The 19097-nt window shown below is 46.0% G+C and overlaps 1 protein-coding gene across 5 annotated transcripts; it reads left to right on the forward strand.

The window, feature by feature from the left end:
- Positions 1-437: 437 nt before the first annotated feature.
- LOC308608962 (uncharacterized protein CXorf38) lies at positions 438-18050 on the forward strand. 5 transcript variants are annotated; one of them, XM_081222356.1, is made up of 7 exons: positions 438-681; positions 843-977; positions 7294-7482; positions 8902-9051; positions 9367-9546; positions 17092-17274; positions 17869-18050. In XM_081222356.1, the coding sequence occupies exons 1-6, from the start codon at positions 466-468 to the stop codon at positions 17251-17253; spliced, it is 1032 nt and encodes a 343-aa protein (XP_081078482.1). In that variant the 5' UTR covers positions 438-465; the 3' UTR covers positions 17254-17274; positions 17869-18050. The 5 variants fall into 5 exon arrangements, with proteins under 5 accessions (XP_081078482.1, XP_081078481.1, XP_081078483.1 ...); XM_081222355.1 differs by having other exon boundaries at positions 17092-17254; XM_081222357.1 differs by having other exon boundaries at positions 7363-7482; positions 17092-17254.
- The last annotated feature ends 1047 nt before the right edge of the window (positions 18051-19097 follow it).

The following is a 19097-nucleotide window of genomic DNA, read 5'->3' on the forward strand; positions in this document are numbered from 1 at the left end:
TCACTAAAGTCCAGATAGGCTACAGCCAACCTGCGGGCTTAGGATCCAGTTAAGTAAACTTTCTAGAATTGTATAACGCAAGGAACATAAGTAATTCAGTAACTGTCTTGAGCACCGTCTTACACCTCTACAATAAAAAAAAAAAAAAAAAAAACAGGAGCACAGGCTTCAGGAGAGGGAGCCCAATCGTTGGCTGGCGAGGTCTCAGTTTGGGGGAACAGAGTAGAGGCTTTCTGGGCGAGCACCAGACAAAGTACATAACGCGTCGGTCGTCATCTAAGACAGGGGTGGGGCCCACGTGCCCCGGAAACTAGAACTCCCTGCCGCCTGGCGGAATCCGGGGCGCCTTCGGGCGGGGCCACGCCCACAGCGCCGCCGTCGCCTCGGGCGCGCCCAGGCTTCCGCGCCTGCGCACGACCGTCCGCCCCGCCCCTCGCCCTGTGGCCCCGCGGGCTGGATCCCGGCATGGTTCTCTCTGAGCTGGCTGCGCGCCTCAACTGCGCCGAGTACAAGAACTGGGTGAAGGCAGGCCACTGCCTGCTACTGCTACGCGGCTGCTTGCAGGGCTTCATCGGCCGCGAGGTGCTCGCCTTCCACCGCAGCCTGCTCGCCGCCGCCCCCGGCCTGGGCCCCCTCGCCGCCTGCCGCAGCGGCTCGCGGTGCAGCCCGCGCGCCCGCCAGGTGAGCACCCGGCCCGGGGTCTTGACCGTCGCCCCTCATCCCGTCCGCGGGCGCAGTGTCTCGTGCCCTCCCCGGAGCCGGGCCGACCGCCGTGCCTGGGGTTCAGATGCCCAGACGCCGCCCCTCCCTCCCGGGCCCCTCCTCACCGCCGCCCCCTGTAGTTTCAGCCTCAGTGTCAGGTGTGCGCAGAGTGGAAACGGGAGATTTTGAAACATCACACCAGCAGAAATGGAGACGTCCACTGGGGAAACTGCCGGCCGGTCCGCTGGCCGGTCGACGCCTGGGAGGTGGCCAAGGTAAGCACCTGCGGTCGGGAGGGTAGGAGGAGTTGGCCCACCAGGTAGGAGTTACCTGGAGCCCGGGGCGTCTGCTGGGTCTGTGTGGGAGCTGGGCCCCATAAACAGATGCAGAGAGAGATTGGGCTTTTGATCAAGTGTGTAGTGTCTAGGCGGCTCAGAGCTGTTATATCGGACCCAACGCAGCTTAGTGAAGTAGAAGATTTCAACAAGAGACGCTGGGGCAAGATGTAGAGCATCATGGGTACAGGCACAGAGGGAGAAGCAGGCAAGGCCTTTTGAGGGTAGGCTCCCTGAGTAGCTCACTTTGTCTGTAGGGTGCCATGAGGATGGCAGAATAAGCCAAGGGAAGTTGGGGCTAAGATAGAAAGGACCTTAAGTGCCTAGCTAAGGAGTAAAACTTTGAGGAGGTAGGGGTGCCAGATAAAAGGGGACTGTTTGGCCCGTTTTCAGATCTTGGCGATGTGACTTAATATGGGCTGATTGAAGAATTTTTTTTTTGATTTTTTGATATTTGCCAGAAGCCCAGTAGGAGGGGGGAGGGGGAGTCGAGGTAGCCTCCTAACACAAATTCACCTCTGGAGTCAGTCTGCATGCTAGTTACCAGCAGGCACGGGCTTGGTGCCTGGGAAGCAGGGATCAGAATCTCTGCTCAGCTGCTGTGGTGCACCATTGGGCCAGCCTCTGTTCCCTAACCTCAGAAATGAGGAAGTTGGACTATATCGGTGGCCTCCAGACTTTTGGCTATCGTGGTCCAGTAAATCCACCATACCCTCTCCCCCTCTTGTTTGTTGCTGCCACAGAATTGCCAACTTCTGCTTTTACTTAGAAAAGAAGAAAACTTAAAACCCTACCCTTTGCTGTGACCGTCCCTCACCTGTTTGTTTTCTGTCACTGCTTTCATACCCTCAGAATCCTCTTGAAGCCCATGCCACCCTTTCCCTTCTTCATTGCTGTCACCTGCAGACCTAGTCCAACCACATGTGTATATTCTCTCTCCAAGCTGGACTCCCCGCTCGAACATCCTGTGATCCTCTCGACCTCAGCCTCCCACTTGCATGCTCACACCCGGACTGTGTCAGCACAGGGAGCTGCGGTGTCCAACATCCTGCTTGCCCTCGGCGTACTTATTCAACCCGCCCCCACCTCTGCCCCACCCCTCGTCCCTCTCCAACGTCCACAGCTCTCAGGCCTCCACTGCCTTCCCAATCCCCAGCAGCCTCTGCCCTCCCAGCTTCCTTTGCTTCCTCAGCCAGCCCAGATTCCACAGTCCATCATTCTGTTCAGTCCCTTGCAGTTGTCTCGGTCTTCTTCCTCCTTTCTCTGCACTTGCCAGGCCCAGCTCCAGCCCTGATGACACCACACCTGCTGCTCTGGGGAAGAATCTTTCGAGGGATCTTTCGCTTTCAGTTCTTGATCACGAGCCCAGCAGCCTGGCCCTGTCTCTCCGTAGGCTCCTGTTCCCGGAGACAACTGTTGCTGCCTCTCCTTCGCCGAGCTCCCACTCCTGTTCCCCCACCTGCAATCCCAGCTGCTAACCTTGCTCTCGCTTTCTTATCTTTTTACCAGACCTACTGACCTACCTCCATGTGCACCGTCTTCTTCCTTCTGCTACAAAGGAGGAAGGGCGTTTCTCCTCTTACCGCCCTGTCCCTCCACTTGAGTGTTGGACCCTATCCCCTCCCACCTGCCCAAGGACTTTGAGTCTCCACTCTTCCGACCTCCCAGTTTATTCCCATCACCATACAAATAGCCTTAGTACTGCCTTGGTTTATTCAATTTTTTTAAAAAAAGAGATTCAGTATAGGGTTAATATATGACTTAGCAGTGCCACTCCTAGGTACATACCTGATGAAGTGGAAACATGTGTCCCCACAAAAACCTGTGCGCGAATGTTCATAGCCGTACTCTTCACAATAGCCAAGAGGTGGAAACAACACACATGTCCATCAACTGATGAATGGATAACCAAAATGTGGTCTATCCATACAGTGGGATATTATTTAGCCATAAAGAGGAATAAAGTACTGATACATGCCACAGTATTGCATGAACCTTGAAAACATTATGCTAAGTGAAAGAAGCCAGTCATATATTGTATGATTCCATTAACATGAAATGTCTAGAATAGCCAAATCTATAGAGGCAGAAAGTAGATTAGTGGTTGCCAGGGCCTGAAGGAGAGAGGGGACAATAGCTAACGGGTAGAGGGTTTCTTTTTGGGGTGATGAAAATGTCCTAAAATTGTGGTGATAGTTGTGCAACTCTGTGAATATACTGAAAACCACTAAACTGTAAATGCTTAATTTTTTATTGAGGTGTAATTGATTGTAACATTATATTAATTTCAGGTATACAACATAACGATTTGATGTTTATATACTTTGTGAAATGATCACCACAGTAAGTCTAGTTAATGTCCACTACCATGTGTGGTTGCAAATTTTTTTGTGTGATGAGAACTTTCAAGATCTACTCTCTTAGCAACTTTCAAATACTGCAGTACAGTATTATTAACTATAGTCACCAGGCTGTGGATTACATCCCCAGGACTTATTTATTTTATAACTGGACGTTGGTACCTTTTGACCCCCTTCACCTATTTTGCCCACCCCCACCCCCCACCTCTGGCAGCCACCAATCTGTTCTCTGCATCTGCGAGCTCGGGTTTTTGTTTTAGGTTCCACGAATAAGTGAGATCATGTGGTATTTGTCTTTCTCTGTCTGACTTACTTCACTTAGCATAATGCCCTGAAGATCCATCCATGTCGTCACAAAGAACTGTGTACTTTATTTATTTTTTAGCCATATTATTACATTTTATTTTATTCATTGAAAATAAATAATTATCAATGAATCCTTTCTAGATTTTCTAGTTTCCCAAAGTTCCCTGTATTCACATTCTTTTTTATTTTTCACACACACACACACACACACACACACACACTGTATTTTATTTTTACAAGAGATAAATCAACTGACACCAAGCATTGTAAATGGATGACCACAACAAAAGCAATAATGATTGTAATTACCAAACACGAAACACACTCATACTATGTCATAATACTGACATTCAGTCCAGGAATCCTCCACTGTAACAGCTCCTTTACTTTGCAGTGATAATTGATTTGTATATTTTTTTGCCTCTGAGCCCTTGTGGGATTTTTTTTTTTTTTTTTTTTTTTTTTTTTTGCGGTAAGTGGGCCTCCCACTGTTGTGGCCTCTCCCGTTGCGGAGCACAGGCTCCGGACGCGCAGGCTCAGCGGCCATGGCTCACGGGCCCAGCCGCTCCGCGGCATGTGGGATCCTCCCGGACCAGGGCACAAACCCATGTCCCCTGCATCGGCAGGCGGACTCTCAACCACTGCGCCACCAGGGAAGCCCGATTTTTTTTTTTTTTAATTTAAACAGAAAGTCACAAAAATTATAATCATCCTCATCAGTTCACTCAGTCCCATGTAATTAATTTTTTTTTCATCTTGATCTTTTGTTAGCACTTTTGTGAATTCATCAGTTTTCCATTAGAGTTCTGAAAATGCTTATTCATTCAGTTCAGCAGTATAGTCAGTTACCAGAAACCTGTACTTGTCAGTCTTTTTCATGAAGAACTGTGTACTTTAAATGGGTGAATTATATGGTATGTGAATTACATCTTAATAAAGCTTTTTTTAAAAAAGAATTGAGTGATACTTGGAAAATAAAATTAGAAAAGAAAGAAAAACTTCCTTCATCCATTCCGTCCAGCTGTCTCCCCATTTCTCTAACTGCCTCCCATATACATACCCAGTAGAACTTCACAAAAAGTGCTTTATGCCTAATTCTCTTTTCAGGGTTCATGCAGGTCCCGTTGACTCTTCAACCCACTCCCCTCTGGCTTCTGCCCCGCCACTCCACTGCATGTCTTGTCAGGGGCATGCGTGACCTTCAGTTGTCTGGCCTCATCCTTCCTACCTCTCAGCTATTTCGCACTGCCGCACTGCCGGCCACTCTTCTTGAAACAGCCCTGGCTTTGTGACATCCGCCCCTCCTGGGTTTCCTCCTGTCTCCCCAGCTCCTCCTTAGCCTCCTTCAGAGTGTCAGTTGGCCTTCCTCGGGCCTTTTCTGTCCCTCCCCACCCCACTTTCTCCCCTGGTGATACTGCCCAGGCCCGTGGAGTGAAATATTAAATACTACGTTTCTGCTGACAGCTCCCAGATTTGTACCCCTAGCTCTGCGCTGTTCTGCACTCTGGAGGCCCATACCCAGCTGCTACTTGATGCCTCCACTTCATCACCTCCTGGGCACTTCGTCTTTACTTCTCAAGCAGGACTCTTCATCTCTACCCGCCAGCCTGCGCCCATGCCCCACCACCAACTACCTACAATCATTCTCGCTTCATCTCTTTCCCCCCACCACCCCTCCTATTTGTACGTGCAAATTATTTTTGGAATCCTCCTCGCCATCCCTACATCACAGCTCTCGCCCCCTCTCCTGCCAGCCTCCCACCTGGCCGCCTCTGCTGCTCTGCTCGCCCCTGGTTGGTCCTTCACACAGCAGGATGTACGGTCTTCACGTGGGAATCAGATCGCTGTCTTCCTTTGCCCAAAACCCTTGGATGGCTTCCCGATGTCCTTAGAGTAAACTCCAAGCTCCTTGTCAAGGCCAGTTAGGCCCAGCACGTTCTGGCCCGTTTATTTCTCCAACCTTGTCTCCTACTACTCAGTGAAGAGACAGGAGGGGGTAGTGAGAGGCAATAACGTGCGTTTCTCACCCTGTGCTTGTCACAGACGGAACCTGGCGGTAGGCGATACCATTTTAAGAAACAGCTTTCAGAGGCGAGGCGGCAGAGCCTCTGTTGGCTTCTGGTTCTGAGGGAAGGAAAGAAGTACTAGAATAAAACCTTGATGTGGGAGGGACAGGTTTATATCGGTGAGGAAATGCCAGACTGGACATACCTTGTAATGGGAAAGAAAAACTCTGCTTGGTTTTGAGGCAACTAAGGCCCCTCCCACTTTGGATGTTCCTCTCAGCCATAGTTGGAATAAGCAGTGTTTCTTCCTCTTTTTTTCCTCTATTTCATCAAATTAGTTTGCCTGTGATACATTAGTTAAGTTCTTTGTTAACACTTGTAACATCCATAATCTACTTTCAGCGGGTTGGCCAAAGACAGTGATGGTCTTGGCTACTGTACCTTTTGATAGGGGCCATTCAGCGTGTGTAGAATTCTTCTCAATTACGTGAGGCCGAGGTGTGTGATCCTACCACCATCAGGAACAGAGCCCTGACTCTCCTTGGGGGGTGTCGGCTCATACCACGTGCCTTTTTCAGAATAGCACCATGAGCAGCACTGTAGGAAGCAGCATGCTTGCTTGCCTACGGAAATGTGTTTGTTTTCAAGGGAGCAGGTCTCTTTATTTAGAGTTCTTTTTTTTGCGAGTCATTTTTTATATGTCATCTCTTCTAGTCCCTTGGCAGGAATGTACTCTTGAGCTTCGTAGCTTGGTAAAGTTGTTGCCTTCAGATGTAAATTTGGAAATACTTCAGGAAAGAAATATGCCCAAGCCTTGCTATAACACCATTTTGGGGGTGCATACCATAAAATGCTACAAAAGGCAAGATCATGCTAGAATGAGGCCGTTCTGTTGTATCTAGTATCTCTCAAACCCTGGGACCCTGTCTGTAACGCCTGTGTAGGTCCTGCTCACTTTGCACCATCAGCATAATAACTGCCAACATTTGTGGCCTGTGTATTATTAGCATGTGCCAGGCACCGTGCAAGTGCTTTACCCGTATTAACTCATTTAATTCTTGAAGCATCCTTCAAGGTAGATGAGGGCAGTTAGCCCCCATTTACTGATGAGGAATCCGAGGATAGGTAACTTGCCCAAGGTCACACAGTTGACAAGTGGCAGGGCTGGGATTTGCACCCCAGCTCTGTCGCATTCCAAAGCCCAGACTCTTAACTTTCTACTACCATACTGAACTTTCTCGAGTAATTTTAAAGTGTCCACTTGGGAATAACTATTAATTTTAAATCTTCTTTAACACCTCAGCCATTGAAACTTCAGTAAGGAAAGGAAAAGAAAAGGGTGCTTTCTACCCCTGCCTCCTGCTTATATGCCATTAAGAAAGGACAGTTAGGTCCAGTGTATAAGTGTCTGTAATAGCAAGCGGACAGATAGAGCAACTCTTCATTTATTGCCCTGGGCTGAGGCTTGGCTGCCGCACTGTTTCCCGACTTGTGTTTTGGACTCATGAGGCGCTAACTTGAAACCTCAGTAAGAGAGTTTCAGTCATCATTTGGGGAACAGGCACATAACATTTGTCCCACTAGCCCCATATAGATAGATGTCTCCTAGGGTTGGAGGAGACTCGGGTGCCCTTTGGGCCTCCCCTGCTGCAGGCCTTCATGCCCCGAGGACTGGCAGACAAAACAGGACCCGAGGAATGTGACGCGGTTGCTCTTCTAAGTCTCATCAACTCCTGTGATCACTTCGAGGTTGATCGAAAGAAAGTCACAGAGGTAAGAACTGTCAGATTGAAAAGCAGACAGGGTCGGATGGGTGGGTACTGTGAAGACCAGCCAGGAGCCACACCCCGTGCTGCTAAAGCAGCCGTGTGGGCAGAGCTCACTGCTCTCCCCAGACAGTGGTGTGCGAAGGAGTTAGACTTTGGTCCACAGTTGTCATCGCTGAGCAGGCAAGCAGGGCTCACATCACATGCACCTTCCGTGATGTCCCAGAACCCCTGTGCGAATGCAGGCGGGAGACTGACCCTTCAACCCTCCCCTGTTGAACTTTTCCAACAACCTGCTGTTGCACTGTTTGCCACTAAATCGACAAGCCTCAAATTTCTCTTCCCTGTTCTGCCATAAACAGAAGCAAAGTAATCTTCCATATTAAAAAAAAAACAGGGCTTCCCTGGTGGCGCAGTGGATGAGAGTCCGCCTGCCGATGCAGGGGACACGGGTTCGTGCCCCGGTCTGGGAAGATCCCACATGCCGCAGAGCGGCTGGGCCCGTGAGCCATGGCCGCTGAGCCTGTGCGTCCGGAGCCTGTGCTCCGCAAGGGGAGAGGCCACAACAGTGAGAGGCCCGCCTACCGCAAAAAAAAAAAACAAAAAAAAAAAAAAAAAAAAACAAATACAGAGTAATGCTCCATTCTGTCCATTGGATGCCAGCATTTGAATCCTGCCCTTCTCAGTCTCATTGGCTAGACAGTTGCAAGGCCAATTTACCTAGAGCTGAAGAAAATATAAACACTAATGGATAAACAGTGTCAGAACAGATTGCTACGCTTGTCAGACTTCCTCTGGGAGATTTAGACTACTCTGTTTCACCAGAGAACAGCTCTGGCACATTTGTTACTCTAAGGATCCTTGAAAAGGGTGTGTAGCATACCTGGATTATTTGTAATATGTAGAGAAAATGCATGTATATTTTGCTAGCATGCCAGCAGCTGAAAGGACTGAGAATCCTTTATCATCAGCAGACTCAAAAACTATCACAGTATAAAATCAACCCCTTTGGTAGCTTTTAACCAAGAATGTGGAAGACTTGGCATTAATTATATATTAAAAGATTTTTGCATTGTCTGCTTCGGCCTTTGGGTATTCTCAGAGCCAGTAGCCAATAGTCTTGCTCTTTGGCAGGTTGTTTTAAGTTAGGGCATTTGGGGGATTGTGCGAGAGATACCCACCCAGCCACAAGATTTCAAGGACTAGCGACAGTTATAGGCTTGTTTGTATTCCTTACCTCAATTAATTTATTCAAGTGGTGGGGGGTTGAACGTCCCCCTCGAGCCTTGACAGCACCTGCAGGCCACACACTTGTGGATTTTAGAATTAACAAGACCTTTCAACAGTCTCTCTCTGGAACTACAAAATCTCAGTTTACCCCACTATTGGCCTTTGAAGGCTTTTCTCTTTTTTTGTCTTTCTATAGGTGATTAAGTGTCGTAACGAGATCATGCACTCTTCAGAGATGAAAGTATCTTCTGTGTGGCTTCGAGATTTTCAGATAAAGATCCAAAATTTTTTGAATGAATTTAAGAATATCCCAGAGATTGTGGCGGTATACTCCCGAATAGAACAGGTAAAAAATCACATTTAACAGTTCTGGCATAAAGAACTAAGGGGGAAAAAAAGGAATCACAGTCACTCATTTAGAATTTGAAGCTTATTAGATTTAAACAGAATTCTAGAATGTAAGCAGGGGAACAATATTGATATGAAGTCAGAATTGTGATTGGGCTGAGCAGCTTTTCTGTGGTCACGGGATGTTATTAGAATGGATCCAGTCAACGATGTTTAATTACAAATTCTTTGAGTAACCGAGTAGAATTTTTTTTTTTTTTTGGAATATCTTTTCCATTCAATCAGTTTATATATTTGTTTGGTAACCCAACAGCTGTTGACATCTGACTGGGCTGTTTACATCCCTGGGGAAGATCAGGCAGATGGGTGTGACTATGAAACAGGAGTTTACCTGAGTGAGCACCAAGTAACCGAGATAGAAATGGAATTACTAAAGGAGAAACTTCAAGAGCTATATCTTCAAGCAAAAGGACAAGAGGTGTTGCCTGAAGAGGTAAAAAAAAAAAAAAAAAAAAGCATTATATCCTCTGTGTGAGTAAACAAAACAAAGAAAGGCACCAGGGAGGAAGAGTAGCACATTTTAACTTATTAACGGTTATGTTTCTGCTTTAAAAGTCAAATAATTTCCAGAAATGGATATTCTTTTGGCACAGATTACTGTTACCCTTAAACAAATGTTTTCACCCCATCAGCAAACATTTGGGTGCCTAACATGTGCCACAGAGTGGAAGACCACAGGAAGGGCGGCCACAGAATCCTGAACCGCAGGCTCCCGCGACTCTCTGCAGCTCAGAGGGGGGATTGCAGAAAAAGGCTTTGCTGAGAAGGCGCTGTTGAGCTGGGACTAAGAATCAAATCAGAGTTCGGCAAATTGGCAAGAGCAGAAGGGCATTCTTGGCAGAAGGCATTTGCCAAGACATGAAAGACTAGCCTGGCCCAGACAGTGACGAGGCGAGCGTAGGAGGGAGGTATGGTCGGTTGTGAGGGTGGTCAGGTAGGTCGAAGCCGTATTTTGAAAGGTTTTCTGTGCCTCACTAAGGGGTTTGGACCCTATTCCCAAAAAGCAGTTGGGAGCCAACAGAGGTTTTAAATCAAGAGAAAGTAAATGAATAGATCAGATAGGGCTTTTAGAAAGTGATGTCTTAATGGCACTTGGAGGTTGGAGACGAGCCAGGAGGCTCTTGCAGTTGTGTGAGGGTGAGAGAAAGAGGACAGAAGCTAGAGGTGTGGGGGAGGAGCCGGGTGCTGGAGGCACGACTGGGGCTGAGCTGAGGGCTCGCAGTTGCTGGTTAGATTACTTGGGGCGTGGCTTGGGGCTGGCGGGAGGTGGCGAAGGAGGGGTTAAAGGATCATCGAGGCTTCTAGCTCAGGAAGCTGCAAGCTAATGATCTTCTCAAGTACAGAAGATACGAGTCCCCTTTGTTACATGCAAGATATTAAAAAAACTAACAGTAGTAGAATTATAGTTTGGTAAGGTTCAGAAATAGCCCAGCACTTGCAGGATTAGAATTCCAGATTCCCAGGATGTCTTGGACAGATCATTTTACCTCTCCATTCCACTTCGTCCGAGGAAAGTAGTTTTACTGGCTACCTCGTGAAACACAGCGTGTTTTAGTACAAAGTGTGTATTTCATTTTTTAGGCCATGCTCCGTACTGGTCCATGTGCCTACGTTAAATCTTCTGACCTTGACCCAGGTGCTTCACTCAGCTTGATGAACTCCTTTAGCATAGGGACTGGGTACCAGTGGTTTTGGGTTGCACCCACCCTGGCACACCATAGGTATTTAAAGTGACAAATAAGGCTGTTAAAGCTGTTTTCTAAATCCATCTGTTTCATCTGGCTTTTTTTTTTTTTTTAATTTTCAAAAAGTATTTATTTGTTTGGCTGCATTGGATCTTAGTTGCGGCGTGCGGGCTTTTTTAGTTGCGGCATGTGGGATCTAGTCCCCTGACCAGGGAGTGAACCCAGGCCCCCTGCATTGGGAGTGCGGAGTCTTAGCCACTGGACCGCCAGGGAAGTCCCTCATCTGGCTTTACTTTAAAATGCCATTAAAACCATCCCCAGTTTTCTTTCCACTGCTCCTTTTAAAAGCAGAGTCAGACAACAGAAGAAAACCGGGGGATCAGGCTCACGGTCCCTGAGTCATCAGAAATTCTCTCCTCTTTCTTGAGGGAGCCGCAGTTCTTTTCCTGTTTGTGTAACAAAGAGCAAAATGCATCAGTAGCAACACACTGAAACCAGAAGTCTCTGCAAGTTGGGAGCGGGAAGGGAACCTGCTTTATAGCAACCCTGAGGGGCAGGTGCTGATGGGCTCAAGGCCTCACGGCTGGGGTATGAGGGCTGGCCCGGGGGTCTTCCCACTCTGGCCCTGGGCCTGCCTTCCCACGTGCCGTGCAGCGGCTCTAATGTCACCGAGCAGCTAGCAATTGTAAATTTCGACCCTTCATTATCGCTGTTTTACAGAGAGGAAATTGGGGTTAATTGGCTTGTCCTCTGGGTCCCCAAGTCTCTAGATAAAGGTGATAAATTCTCATTTTTCATGCTTTCTGTTCAGTGGACCGTGGCATTTCTCTTGATATTTCAATTGATCAGGATGTAAGTTTGGATTGATTGGCACGTTATCTCTGAGAAGCTGAAGGATGGCTTTCCACGATGTGTGGAACAGACCTCTTTTGAAAGTTCAGCACCAAATACGATTATTCATGTTCTTTTGGATTAGTCTCCAAAGTCAGAGGATTTGGTAAACCAAATTTCAGTGACTCTAAAACACTATGAATTGCAAGACACACCATTAATTCAGTCACTTGTCAGAAAAAAAAAAATGCTGCCAATTTACTGTAAGACACTATCAATGGTAAGGTGCATTCTCATTCGAGATGTTAAAATATGAAAAAAGTGTGCAATTAGGAATCAAGAAATGCAGTGGTTGTATTATGACCATGGCACTTCTTTTGTGAATGTTTAGCAAGACCTGTTTCTGGTGTTCATTAAAACAGCAGGGCTCGGGTTGGAAAGCCAAGTTGAGAAGAAAGGGTTAATGGTGGTGATTTAGTGCGACAGTTCCCCCAAAGGCATCAAGGAGCACGGGAGTGAGTGCCAGGGACCACGAAGCAGAGAGCTCATCATCTCCATTCTTTTCTGTCCAATTGGCGAGCCTTAATGATAAATAACATTATAAAAGGGGGCTCCCATTAAAATACACTGTGCGTGCATAACTGTGATTGTAAAATGCGGTCCGCCTCAGAGCCAAATGGGAGCAGCAGCTGCCAACCAAGAGCCCTTCACACACACCTGCCAGCCCTCGGTGCTCTGTTAGGATCTGGGGGGGTTCAAAATTCAGCCAGAGAACGTTGAGCGCAGTAAGTGGCTAAAAAACATGCAAAGAACTTGCACATTCTTTAAAATCATTACGGACTTCTTAAACCCTGGTTGGGGGGGCCGCTTTCAGGGGGAAACCCAGGGAGAAAGTGACAGAATGCAGTCGAGGCAGGCAGGGAAAGGATGGAAGTGACACTCCATTGGTTATAGTCCAGATTTATTTCATGAGTGAGTGCCTACTATTTGCCAGGCACAGTTCTAGAAGCTTCGCGTGCATCAGTGGGCAAAACAGATGGTAAATGGTCAGCATAATAAGCAATGATGGGGCGAGTTAGAAGGAGGAGGGCTGTGTGGAGCACAGTGTGGGGATCAGGAGTGGCCGAACGGGGCTGGGGCTTGGGTTGCGCAGGGTGGCCAGGGGGGCCCCGTTGGGAAGCTGAGACTTAGCGATACCTTGGAGGAGGTGCGGAGCAGCCGTGTGCGCTTCTGGAGGAGGAGCGTTCAAGCGGAGGGCAGGGCAAGCTAAGCAGGCTGGCTGGAGTGCGGTGAGGAGCTGAGCGAAGGGAAGCCTTATGGGCCGTTGGGAGGATCCAGGCTCTTCCTCCTGAGACGGCAGCCACACTGAGTTCTGAGCAGCAGAACGATGAAGGGAGCACGCTGGCCGCCGTGTGGAGGATGGAGGGCCGGGGGCCAAAGATGGAAGCAGGGAGACATTAGGAGGCTGCCGCAGATACCAGGTCAGAGAGGTGGTGGTTCAGACCAGGGTGGAAGCGTGAAGAGTAGAGGTGGTGAGAAGGGGGGCACGTGTGGTGTGGGGGAGAAGGAAAGGCGTCAAAGACAAGTCCAAGGGTTTTGGCTTAAGTGCCTGGGAGTATGGAGGCGCTAAGCATCTTTTGCCTAGAACAGCGCCTGCCTGGCACATAGTGGACTCTCGGTACACTTTTGTTAAATGATTGTCGGCAGGGAGGAATGTACCAGACACAGTGCTAGGTGCTTTTACTAGATTATTTCTCATCCTCACAGGAATGCTTGGTGGCGTTGGCATCATCATCCTATATTTGCATATATGGAAGTAAGCTCAGAGAGGTCAAGTGTCTTGCCCAAAGTCACACAGCTAGTTAAGTGGCAAAGCTGGGCTTCAATATCCAAGTCTGTCTGGCTACTTTTCTAGCACTTTGTTTTTCCATCTTTACTTCCTTTCCCCATTTAACATATAAACGTGCACAAGCCTTCCCCATTCTTAATATAGTTTTTTTTAAAACTCCTTTTGACTCTTTCTCCTCCCCCCAGGCTAAACTAATCACCCCTGTTGAGCACATTTCAAGAGCAGAGAAGGTCTATGGGAAGGGAGGGGTCGACCCCACTCCGTCTTGGAGGGTATGCGTGGTGCACAGACCAGGCTGGCATGGTCTTGGGCATCTGATGGGAACCAAGGAATGGGAAGAACCCTGGGGTGCATCTAGAGCACCCGGCACAGGCAATGAGCGCTAACAGTACAGTACCCGCCATTACTAATGTACGCTGTGAATTATGTCATTGATGTAATCTTCATTTCACGTGTTTATGGTTTCCAGATTTATTATTTAAAGCCCAGGTATCTTTTAGGAGCTGTAGGCTTGTTTCTAGCCATGTAATAAACAGCTCCAGCTGAAGGGCACATCCCCATCTACTTAGTAACCTATCAGAAGACCTCTGGTCATCCTCAGCTCCACCCTGGCCCTCCCTGTTCCCTGTTCATCCTGGTCACGAGCCCTAGCCCTACTACTGCACCAGAATCAATTGTGTACATATCTAAAGTTTAAGAACCACCACTCTGCTAAGAGTAGGGTACTCCATCACTTTCCTTCGTTAGATGTCGATCATCTTGACTTAGCTTGGAATTGGGGGTCCCTCATTTTAAACAATTCACCACACCCCAAAATATTAATAACTCTCTTCTTTGTAATAAGCACAGGGACCAGTGAGGGTATCCTTGGATAAGCCGAGTGAAAACACTTCCATGGTACTAGTCTAAGAATACATGCTTTTATTAGTTTAAATGTCAGGAAGTATGTTACTGGTGGGAGTTTAAATTGGTATAACCTCTAGAGATGACAGTTTTGGCAAAATCTATTAACTTTAAAACAGAAAACTCTATCAATTAAAACTGCATTCCACTTCTAAAAACAGATCCTACAAATAGCCTGTCACTTTATGCAAAATGACACATGTCCCAGGTTAGTTCCTGCAGCAGTATTTCTCTTAGCAGAAGGTTTGAAATAATATGTTAATATATGAGACGCCCATAACTGAAAAACTATTCAGCCATTAGAAAAAATAATGAGGCCACTCTTTACAATCTGATATAGAAAAAAATCAGTTGAAGAACAATGTCTAATATGCTGCCATTTGTGTTTCTAAAAATGTGTATGTGCCAATTATGTCTCAATAAAGCTGAAATTTTAAAAAGGTGTGCACATACATACATATATGCTCACATGTAAATGCATGGACTATCTCTGGAAGAGACACAAGAAACTTCATTGTGGTCACCTTTAAGAGGAGCTGGGTGACTGGGGACAGGATGTGGAAGAGGACCAACTTTTTACGTTGTACCCTGTGTTCATCTTGAATTTCGTACCAGTATATTTATTACTGGTAAATATGTATGTATATTTTATAAATATTGCATAGTAAATGTACATATGTATACATATTTACCAGTAATAAATGTGTACAAAATTCAAAATGAAAGAGCATTGTATGTGTGAGTGTGTACATTTGTATACATGTGTGTGTATAACATGTGTGTGTGTAAATGTATTTAATCATAAATGGGTACAAAATTCAAAATGAAAGGGCTTTATTTTATTTTTATATATACATATATATGTATGTGTATGCGTATGTATACGTATGTGTGTATATATGTGTATACGCACACACGCATATAGGTATAGACATATAGCCCTTTTGTACAAATGCGGAAGTTTTACAGCAAAAATCATCTTTTAAAATTTTTTTCCAGTTTTATTGAGATATAATTGATATACAGCACTGTATAAGTTTAAGGTATACAGCATAATGATTTGACGTACATATATCGTGAAATGATTGCCACAATAAGTTTAGTTAACGTCTGTCATCTCGTATAGATACCAAAAAAAGGAAAAAAATGTTTTTTACCTTGTGATAAGAATGCTTAAGATTTACTCACTTAACAACTTTCAAATATACCATACAGCAGTGTTAACTATCGTCATTGTGTTGTACATTACACCCCTAGTACTTATTTATCTTGTAAACTGGAAGTTTGTACCTTTTGACCACCTCCATCCAATTCCCTATTCCCACCTCTGGTAACTGCAAATTTGATCTCTTTTTATGTGAGTTTATTTTTTTGTTTTTGTTTGACTTAACTTAGCATAACGCCCTCTGGGTCCATCCATGTTGTCTCAAATGGTAGGATTTTCGTCTTTTTTATGGCCAAGTAATATTCCATTGTGTATATATCCCACATCTTCTTTACCCATTCATCTGTTGATGGACCCTCACGTTGTTTCCTTGTCTTAGCTATTGTGAATAATGCTGCTAATTAACATGGAGATGCAGATATCTCTTCAGCATGGTGTTTTTGTTTTCTTCAGATATATTCCCAGAAGTAGAATTTCTAGGTCACCTGGTAGTTCCTTTTTTAAGTTTTTGAGGATCCTCCATACTGTTTTCCAGAGTGGCTACACCAATTTACATTTCCACCAGCAGTGTACGAGGGTTCCCTTTTCTTCACATCCTCGCCAACATTTGTTACTTCTTTTTGATGATGGCTGTTATTTTTTTTTGGCCGTGCCGCATGGCTTGTGGGATCTTAGTTCCCCGACCAGGGATTGAACCCGGGCCCTTGGCAGTGAGAGCACGGCGTCCTAACCACTGGACCTCCAGGGGATTCTCGATGATGACCATTCTAACAGGTGTGAGGTGATACCTCATTGTGGTTTTAATTTTCATTTCTCTGATGATTAATGATGCTGAGCACCTTTTCCTGTACCTTTTGGCCATTTGTATGTCTTCTTTGGGAAAATGTCTATTCAGTTCTTTGGGAAAATGTCTGTTCAGGTCCTTTGCCCATTTTTTTAATTGGGTTGTCTGTGTTTTTTGCTACTGAACTGTGTGAGTTCTTTTTATGTGTGTGTGTGTGTGTGTGTGTGTGTGTGTGTGTGTGTGTATAATTTTTTTTTTTTGTCTGCGTTGGGTCTTTGTTGCTGCACACAGGCTTTCTCTAGTCGTGGCGAGCGGGGGCTACTCTTCCTCGCGGTGTGTGGGCTTCTCACTGCAGTGGTTTCTCTTGTTGCGGAGCACGGGCCCTAGAGCGCACGGGCTTTAGCAGTTGTGGCTCGAGGGCTCTAGAGCACAGTCTCAGTAGTTGTGGAGCACGGGCCCAGTTGCCCCGCGGCATGTGGGATCTTCCCGGACCAGGGATCAAACCCGTGTCCCTTGCACTGTCAGGCGGATTCTTAACCACTGCGCCACCAGGGAAGTCCCTCTTTATACATTTTGGATATTAACCCCTAAAAGCAAAAAATTTTAAGGAGACAAGCAAACACGCCCTTGTGTGGCCCCAGAACCAGCTATTGGTAGACACATGAACAGGAGCCCGTCTTGGAGCTAGTAAGTTTTTCATCTGAATTTCAAGTCTGCTATAAAATTATCTAAGCTGTGCATTGTATGGTTTCTTCTTACAGGTCTTAAATCAACTGGAAGTGGTGAAAGAATTTCTGAGAAACAACAAGGATCTTAGAAATGGTCTTACAGAAGATATGCAGAAGCTAGACAGCCTCCACCAACAGCCTCAAAAACTGGATTCGAAGGAACCTAGGGCACAGACACCTGAAGGGAAGGCCTGAAGTGAGTTTAAGCATATGATGGTAAATAAGGACAGAATAGCCTCATCTCTTTAATGTCTGTTATTTTAGGTAAGGCCATAACACACATAGTCTCATCTGAAGTTTCCCTATGTCCTTATTATTTGAAAGAAAGGACACTGAGCTTTGTGCTCTTTCTAATTGATGGTTCTCACATCTGTGAACTAGTTCAAGATAAACTCCCTGTCAGCTTTGTTTAGTCAAGTATACCTGAAGTCATTGGTCTAGTCTTAAATGAATCAACTTTATGACATAATCAAGAAGCATTTCAGCCCTAAAGTGATGCCAGTGATGCCAGTGATGCCTCACTCTTAGCCGTGGCATGAATAATAGCAATTTGTTAATTTTCGTAAGAAAAACTTGTTGGAACTTCCCTGGTGGTCCAGCGGTTAAGACTCTGCGCTCCCAATGCAGGGGGCCCGGGTTCTATCCCTGGTCAGGGAACTAGGTCCCGCATGCCACAACTAAGACCCAGTGCAGCCAAATAAATAAATAAATTAATTAATTAATTTTAAAAGATACTTGTTAAAATAAATAACTATCTTCAGTAGTTTACTTTTTTTCCTCAAATGAAGAAAATTAAATATTTTCTTTTAGGTTGACCTTCAAGAAAAATCAGGCATGTTCTGTGAAAGTCAGCCGGGCTTCCATCTCAGCCGTCCTTTTCTGTGCAAAAGGGAAAACTTACTCAAGTACTCCACTCAAACAAAAAGGAATTTGTGTCATCTTTTCCTGGACTTTCCTTTAACTCTTTGGGAGTTTTTTTTTTTTTTTTTTTTTTTTTTTAAATTCCTAAGCTTGGTGTTATGTGATCTGTACCAGCCAAAAAATATTAGATACTCTTGTGCCAAACTTGCTGTCATCCGGGCTTTTTTGTTTGTGTTTTGTTTTTGGTTTTGTTTTGCTGTTTAAAAGGTGAGATTCTTTTCTGGTCCTAAAACTCTAACTGCTTAAACACTAAAGGCTGTGTTCGGCCAGGCCTGTGTGAAGGGCCACGCAGAATTCTCTGCCCACTGGCACGCAAGTCCTGTGCCCACACCCTTGCCTGAAAGTCTCATTCATGAGGATGCACAAGGGTGGGCTGTGATGTACATGATGAGATATAAATCCTTTTTGCCAGCAGGCAAGGAAAAAATGTGCCCGAAAGGCCATTTTCTAGCCATTTCCAGTTAGTACAGAACTGTTGCTAGTCACTTGACTGACAAAAGCGGGGCGAGGGCCCAGGCCAGCATCACAAGCAGGGATGTCCGGGAAAGTTTTGAGGTTGCTGGCTTGTTTATGGCACCCTTAAGAAAAGTCAGCCTTGGTGGCAGCCACAGCTCTTCCGGTTCAGTTATAACCTGAGTGCCGAGCACAAGGCCTGGCCCTTGCGTGCTCAATGAATATTCATTAACTGAAGGGTCAACTGATAGCTTAGAGGTATGCATAGACGCAAATGTTAGTTACACTGTTAACTAAGCCTTGTCCTTTGTTATGAGATTGAGGAATGAAATTTTAATATTCTTATGGAAGTTCAAAGACATCATTTTCTTTCAGCAAATTCACAAATTCATTCATACTTCCTTATTCCTTTTACCCCAAAAGTCATACACTTTTGACTTTGTCCTGTTTGTTTCCTGAACTGCAAAACCCCTGTCCCATTGTATGCAGTGGTCTGTGGGATCAGCTCTGCCCTCACCTTCCCCTACCTCTGCTCATTTCCAAAGCCAGCAGTGCTGAACTGGGCCTTGTCGCCCCTGGACCTTGAGGGACAGAATTGCCACATTCCCCACTGCCTGGAGGAAGTGCTTCCATTTCGAGCCCAGGTGAAGCCCTGCTCCTTTGCT

Source organism: Mesoplodon bidens, assembly GCF_964165515.1.
Source record: "Mesoplodon bidens genome assembly, chromosome: X".
NCBI lineage: Eukaryota > Metazoa > Chordata > Mammalia > Artiodactyla > Ziphiidae > Mesoplodon > Mesoplodon bidens.